Source organism: Centruroides vittatus, unplaced genomic scaffold, assembly GCF_030686945.1.
Source record: "Centruroides vittatus isolate TY-2023 unplaced genomic scaffold, ASM3068694v2 contig_912, whole genome shotgun sequence".
Lineage (NCBI taxonomy): Eukaryota > Metazoa > Arthropoda > Arachnida > Scorpiones > Buthidae > Centruroides > Centruroides vittatus.
This window is the reverse complement of record NW_027122601.1, coordinates 238,012-245,937: the sequence shown is the minus strand read 5'-3', so window position 1 is coordinate 245,937 and position 7,926 is coordinate 238,012. Positions and strand designations below refer to the sequence as shown.

At 30.6% G+C, this 7,926-nt stretch overlaps 1 protein-coding gene across 2 annotated transcripts in view; it reads right to left on the bottom strand.

The window, feature by feature from the left end:
* Window positions 1-782: 782 nt before the first annotated feature.
* Bap170 (Brahma associated protein 170kD) overlaps window positions 783-7,926 on the bottom strand; it is a 189,349-nt gene continuing 182,205 nt past the window's right edge. For both annotated transcript variants that reach the window (XM_067281239.1, XM_067281240.1), the window contains exons 19-21: window positions 6,097-6,282; window positions 2,128-2,222; window positions 783-2,014 (exon numbers count right to left, since the gene is read on the bottom strand). In XM_067281239.1, the coding sequence (XP_067137340.1) occupies window positions 1,906-2,014; window positions 2,128-2,222; window positions 6,097-6,282 (390 nt within the window). In that variant the 3' untranslated portion in view covers window positions 783-1,905. The remainder of the gene's footprint in view (window positions 2,015-2,127; window positions 2,223-6,096; window positions 6,283-7,926) is intronic.

Below are 7,926 nucleotides of genomic sequence, written 5' to 3'. Positions count from 1 at the left end.
TCCCGACAAACATCAAAGAATAGAAGAGGAAAAAAAAAATTCAATAAATTCATTTTAAATTTTATTTCTAAAGGATATCAGAATTTTTTTTTGGACTTGTGAAGTTTGAAACATCCAACAGACATAGAAACAGTATTTACACATGTAATTCCCAAGTTTGAAAACTACATCATATTTATATATATATATATATAATTTTTTTTAAATCAATTTTTTTAATTTTTAAAAAGAAGCAAAAAACATAGAACAATTTGTTCTTCAGATTTCAAAATATCTTTTATACTAATATTTAAATAATATACCAGCTACAGATTTAAGAAGTAAAATTTTTCCGTAGTTCACATATAAACAAAGTTCAACAGGTGAGAAACATCACTTTTTGAAATTTTTCCCATTTTTTCTTTCTACAGTTTTCTTTTTTATAACTCAGTAATGTTTGGCAACTGAGCAGACTTATAATTATGAATGTATCAAACAGATACATACATACTGCAAACATATTGTGGGAGGCATGATTTCTTGTGCACGCGAAACCCGAATCAAAACACTTTAATAAATTTTAAATAATTAATTTTTTTTTATCAAGTACTTAAATGAGACTTCTGAGAACATACATAATTTGAAATAATTCACTGTAATCTGTGCAATACATCTTTTAGGCAGTGTCGTGTATCTGTTTTCATATATATATATAATATGTATATATATAATTTTTTTCCTCATTTTGAACTGTTATCTTTATAGCCTTTAAAAGCAATGGGTGTTTATAGAAATATGCATCATTATGTGGTTGTTTTATTTTCTTACATACACGGTAATTTTTAAACAGTACATTGCTGTGAAACAGCTTCATAAAAAATGTAGACAGTAAAATGTTTTACCACATTTCCGAACAGTGGTGGTGTTTAAATAATCACACGCACACACAACCGTCGCGGCAATTACCATGACGAGGGGAAAGAGCGGGAAGATGAATTGTTTGGAAGTACAAAGATACAAAAAGCTTCACTGAGATGTTTTCTTTGTCAAACAAATATGAATGACAATAAATTATATGCAACCACATAAAACAGCATACGTGATATTGTCAGGATGAAATAATGATACTAAGAAAAACTTTATGGAATGCTGAATGTTGGACATGTAAATTAGTTGAAAATTTTCAGCTTTTTCTCCTGAAGTTTTTACTATCCACATCCATTGGTGACAGATGACCCACTAACAGTTGACAGAAACTAACGGTAACTCAGGTTGATGGGAGATGCACACAAATGTTGACTTTGTCACAAGAGTTTTGACAAACGGCACAGGACTAAAATTTTGAAGATAATCAAAACACAACCACACTATATAAGCTTGCATTTTCTGCTTTGTTTTGTCTCCCATATTTTTAGTCTTTGATAACTCACAGCATTCAGTTTTTCAGGATACTGACGATGACTTTGGTCCATAAATTCCGAGATGTTTTGATTCCAACTGAAGTAAATCCGTATTCCTTTTGTTCTGTAAAGTTACATTAAACAAACTACTGACTGCATATAAAACTCTTTTGATGACATCGCTCTCTCTGTGCAATGAGACTTCGAAAATGTCACACCAATACATTAACAGTAACTTTGAACATCTTACATACATCATTGAAAAGTTTTGTAAATCACACTTTTAACAATTGCCAGATATGCCCCAATGATGTATGGAGGCATACATGTGCAAACTGGCAGGATCAAAGCGATATGCTATCCTTTTAGAGGTGTTGAACAGATGGAATTTATTCTTCTTTCCCAAAACCACACAAAGATAAATGGTTTATGATGGGCACCTCTAAAATTTTAGATTGAGACATCAATTAGAACAATGTTCTCGCTGACGGCACAAATAAAATGCTTCATCTTGTAATGATGCACTTCATTCATGAGGCCTTGCCAATTCTGACAAGCAATGTGCTATAGTCCTTGATGATTCTAAGGATGCCGTTGCTAAAACCATAAGGTCAGATTCATATCGCTTTAAATAACTATAAGAAAATAAAAAGTTTAATAATCAGTTAAGTTATAATTAAATTTTAAAATCTAACATAATCTTTCAGTTTCTTATTTATAAATCTCAATATATTAAATTTTTGTTTACCTTCTGGCAAGTGCACAACTTTCAACTAAATTTCTCAAAATGAGGGCACTTGTCAATCTGATACTTTTTGTTAATGAATCTTCTTTCTCTTCCAACTGAAATTATATTAAAAATGTTTTTCATCAGTTATTACAATTACAAAATTACTATTCTTTAAAAATATTTTATATCATAATTTTTAATTATAAATTTTCATAGGTAATGTACAGATAAAATTTCATTAATATTAATTAATTAATATAGAAATTTTGAAAATTATTATCTACATATCTTATCTATCACATATCATATATCTTGTAATAGATGACTGATAACAAAGACTGACTATTCAATTAACACAAAATGAAACATTAAAAATAGAAAAGAAAAAGAATACAGAAAAATTTTATATTTTTATGATGCAAAAAGATTAAAAGATCTATTTAAACAATATGTAACACTTCTATTCTTGTATGCAAATACAATAAAACTGCAAAAAGCATCAAATGTTTACAAAATATACACATTGCTAAGTTTTTACAGGAAGTCTTTAGCTATCCATCAATATTTAACTTTCAGAAAGAGAAAAACTTGAGTACAAAATATTATATATATATATATATGACCAGCAAACAATTTGTATATCCATGTGGAATTCCAATGTCATTCCAACAGCATCAATAGTAACTTACATGTATTCAAATTTCTGGAACATTCTATGTTTTCAGAAAATGCAATCCGTATGTAAACAGAACTACTCTGTTTTCTGTTTGTTTTCCATTGCAATTTTTCCACAAGTGGAAAAATATTCTCAACATTAATTAAAATGTGAAATGACAACATGGTACATATACATGGTAGTCCATTTTATTCAATCCATTGGAATAAATTGAAAAATATGCATCCTACAAAAAAGTCATTAAAACAAAAATGTTAGACTTTAAGGGAGCCACAAAATGAAGATATTGGTTTCATCATTTTCACCACTTATAATTGGTGAAAATGTCGTCAACTTCACTTTCTTAAATTGACTTCCATTTCTTATTGCATATTATGATTCTACATTAAAAACAAACTTTTATTGAAAACATCTTTTCAAAACGTGCACTTATTGGAAGTCATAAGAAGTGGAAGTTTTATGCAACTGTCACAAGGTGCATGTGTGAATCTGTGGATATCTGTAAAGTTCATTGAAAAAGCAAAAAGAATGCTTAAAAAATCATTAGGAACATATTTGGTAAAATCATTCTTTTTCTTTAAATAACAAACTGATACAAAAACTAATGCCACAGTGTGTTAAAGCCATCAAGCTTGCTGTCTTGATTCCATTTGATGGTACAATGATGTACAATGACTTCTTTTTGTTGGGTCAAATTCCATGTCGAATCCTATGAAAGATAGCAGCACAGTTTAAATTACATAGTTGTAGTGTATCAAAATTAGTATAAAACATTTTTGTCTGATTAAAATACTCATAGAGGAAGCAGTTGGACACTGCCAAAAAAATGGGTGAAGGGAAATTGTATAAGGCTCTACATGCCTCGTGTTCACATGACAAGCAAAGTTTATTCTTCTGAAGGATAACATATTTTGAAATCTAACTTTTTACATAAAAACACTAAATCATGCCCCCCACACTGCTTCCTTTAAGCCTAGTACTCACATTTGAAAATGGATGATGAAAACTGTTGGCTGTTGACAGAATAGAAAAATGATGTCACTTTTGCCGTTGAAACTGACAAAATACAAAGTTGAAAATTTGAACTTTTGCTGCTGCAGAAACCAAAACAGTGAAAATTAGACCAATAGGAAGGTTGTTTAGCAATAACATCATGTGAGATGATAACATTTGAACTAGGGATGTCAACATGGCTACAACATGTTATTTACATGCAAATATGTTAGTTTATTATTTCATTTATACACTATATTACTATCCAATTTAAATATTAATGTTAAATAATGTACTTACTGCATAAAGTATTTAAGATGATATAATTGTAATTTGGTATCAAAGTATTTAATATTCTTAATTTCGAATGATTTTGAAATATTTATCTTACCCAATTCTTCATTTTTGTTGCAAACAATTTGTATATCCATGTGGAATTCCGATGTCATTCCAACAACATCAATAGTATATCAATAAGATTGTCAGAAACTTAGAAAGTTTAATTCATATAACAAAGCACTTCCATGCCATTTTTGACTATTTGAAGTAGCTGTTTATATTTATGGCTGACAGATGGTGCTTGTTTCAACTGAACCGCAATTTTCATATGTGAATATATGCAGGATGGAAAGAAACAGAATGACAATTTTTAGCTTATATCTGAATTTTTAGTTTCTGTCTGCAGATTCCATCATTCATTTCCACATCTGGCTACTAGGCTTTACACAATTGGCTGCTTTGAACATGTGAGGTCATGCAGAAAAACTTTCCACAGTTCCTTCATTTATTTTTTGACGCCACTTTCCATTTGAGTATTTTAATTGGACAAAAACATTCTGTACTAATTTTAAACCATTCTACAAGTTTATAATTTAAATAGTCATATAAATGTTGTAAGGAAAAACATTGCACCAGGCAATACTTCTGCTATGTATTATCTAAATACAAGTGTACAAGAATATAAGTAATTGATAGTGGGATATTTGATGACAGTCACCATGCACACTCAACCGTTTTTCTCAACGGGCAAAATTCTGACTCAGTTCCTTTGAAAAATAGCACCACCACAGCATACAAAACATTTTTCACTTTTTCTAAAGATGCTCTTATGAGAAGAGGGTCAAACATTTGAGTCTCCAATTCAAATGAAACTTGGCGAGCCCTTAACACAAACAGCTCCTTGTCCAAATAATAGGACCCACTTTTCAAGCATTTCAAAAAAAAAGTCTGAAAATTGAGTGTTTAACTTTTAAGATTTTGGAAGTTTCATGTTTTTTCAGAGTGGTGTGAAATGGAGATATGGTGTAACAAACATGAATGCATGAGAAAATGGTCAATAACATTAAAAATAATAATAATAAAAAAAACACTATGGCCAAGTTACCCTATTTTCATAACAGATTTGTCTTCTTTTGTCCATGTGCAGTAATGCCTGAAGCTTATTCTTTCATAGTGACAAAGTATGTTTTTTAATTGAAGTTTCAAACTTTTTGCATCTGCTTTAATATATTTTATAAGCTTTAAACATGAAGAATAATAACAGTAATAATAATACTAATGATACAGTAAACATAATAAAATAATTATATTACATATAAAAAGTCAGAAATTGGAAAGTTTCAAACATACATTGTGTCACTCCACTGCCTAGTGTCTTGTCCACTTAGTTATCACTGCTTCAAGAAAACACGAAACTTCCAAAGCCTTATAAGCTAAACAGTTCATTTTCAGACCCATTTTTCAGAAACACTTAAGAAGTGGATCTTGTTATTTGGACAAAGAGCTGTTTGTGTTAAGGGCTACCTACACATTCAAAGTTTTGTTCAAATCAGACTTGAACATTTGACCCTCTCCTTGTTAGTGACTTTGAACAAAACAAAAACTTTTCAGGTCAGAAGACTTCAAACTTTTTTGACTGTCAACCATTTCAAGAATTTCTCAATCTTTTATTGACCCCATCTTCTTTTACTAATTTAGTTGATAATAAATAAATAAACCTGGTAGTGAGCCAGTATTAATCCATGCACCATTTTCATAGAGAGTTACTTAGTGTGCAAATTTACAACATCCTGAACTGTCATACACATAATTTTTTGGATTAACAGTTTTTAATAAACAGCTTGTAATTGACCCCTAATAAAATCATAAACCACTTTGGGAATCCCTGGTTTATGTACTCTGTAATAAACTGCAAGTTGCAAAATCATCAGATAACTTGTCCATGCTTTCAAACTGACTTTTATATATGGATAATCCATAGAAAACAATATACAGTTTGGAAAAAAGGAATAACTATCAAAAGACAAATGAATAATCACCTTTATTTCAGGAGTGCTGACAAGTTGCAATGCATGTCTACGAATTGCTAACAGAGCTGCATCTGGAGCATAACCTGGATGAGGTGGAGGAGGTTGTGGTGGAGCTAATGCAGATTTTCCATGTTGTGCTATTTGCTGTCTTCGCAATGCTTGGACTTGTAAGACTTGATCACTGCAATGCCAATCCTGTAATATTTTATAATTTTTGTAAATAAACAAAAAAATCTAAAACTGAATTATATATTCAACAATGTAAATCTAATATAATTTTCATTAAACAGAGTGGTTTTTATGTCCTTGGACTCAACAATGAAAAATTTACATCTTGTTTTCTATTTGCATTGTGAAGTTGTTGTATACATCAGTGATTCTCAAAGTATGGGTCGTGAAAAATATTTGGGGAGGGGGGGGGGGTCGCTGAAAAATTGATTCCAGATCACTTTTTTTATTATATTAAATATTTTATAAATTTACTATGGATTCATGTTTAGAAATAATAGAAAAAATATATATAAAATAATTTTTACTTAAATAAATTGCACATATAAACAATAAAAATAATATAAATATTTAAATATGAGCCTAAATATAATATTCATAAATTTGTGCACTATTGGGGAATCCCTGAGTTCCACTCTTAGCCTAAACTATCGTAGAACAACATTGTCATTTGGAACGGTGTTCGCTAGTAGTGTTGCGTCTGTAGGCAAGTTGTGTTAGAAATACAGTAGAGCAGTGTTTCTCAAACTTTTTGGACCGCGACCCCCCTTCTGCTCTTAAAAATTTCAAAGGACCCCCGAAGAATGAGTATGTGTCGAAAAACATCCCGGAGGGAGGGGTTAGGCTCGTATTTAAATATTTATATTCTTTTTATTATTTATATGTGCAATTTATTTAAATAGAAATTATTTTATATAGTTTTTATTTCTATTATTTCTAAACATGAATCCATAGTAAATTTATAAAATATTTGAAAAAAATTGATCTAGAATCAATTTTTCAGTGACCCCCCCAAATATTTTTCACGACCCCCTTGGGGGTCGCGACCCCCACTTTGAGAATCACTGCAGTAGAGAGTCAATTATCCGAAAACCGATCAACCGAAAGCATTTTAGTCGGCAAATTTAAATATCCGTTAGTGCTGTGGTGCTGCAATATTTGGCTATGTCTTGGGATACTCCAATATTATTTTAGTTGATATGCATTTTTAGCTGGCAGCACTGGCACAACCACGAGAGGGTACTTAAGGATGCACCAGTATTTGAACGAGAATTTTTTCCCATCGTGAGTGGTAAGTTTTGCTTGTTTTTCTGAGGACTGTGTTGTGCTGAATCGGAACATTTTGAGACTAAATTAACTTTTGTTTTTATATTTTTCAATATATTTATTTTGTTTGTGAAAAATACAGAAATAATTAAAAAAAAATTTTGTTAGTCTTAACATTGACAAAAATTCAACGCAAAGCGACACGCGACAGAGAAATTTCAACATGGGATAGATTAATTAAACAAAAGAAATTAACTCCTCCTAAATTTAAATTGACCCCCTACCTCCAAGATGTTTTTCTACACATACTCATTCTTCGGGGTCCTTTGAAATTTTTTAGTGCAAACGGGGGTTACGGACCAAAAAGTTTGAGAAACACTGGTATACATCAACATATAACCTGACCTTTCCAGCTTCTATGCTGTAAGTTTTATCCCAATTAAGGAATTCATTCCCTGTGAAAACTATTGTTATCTCAGGTAGCCAGCAGTTTTGACAGTTCATGTGAAACAATTTGGCTGTTCTTAAAATTACAATTTTCTCAAATGATAGTTTCATTTATCA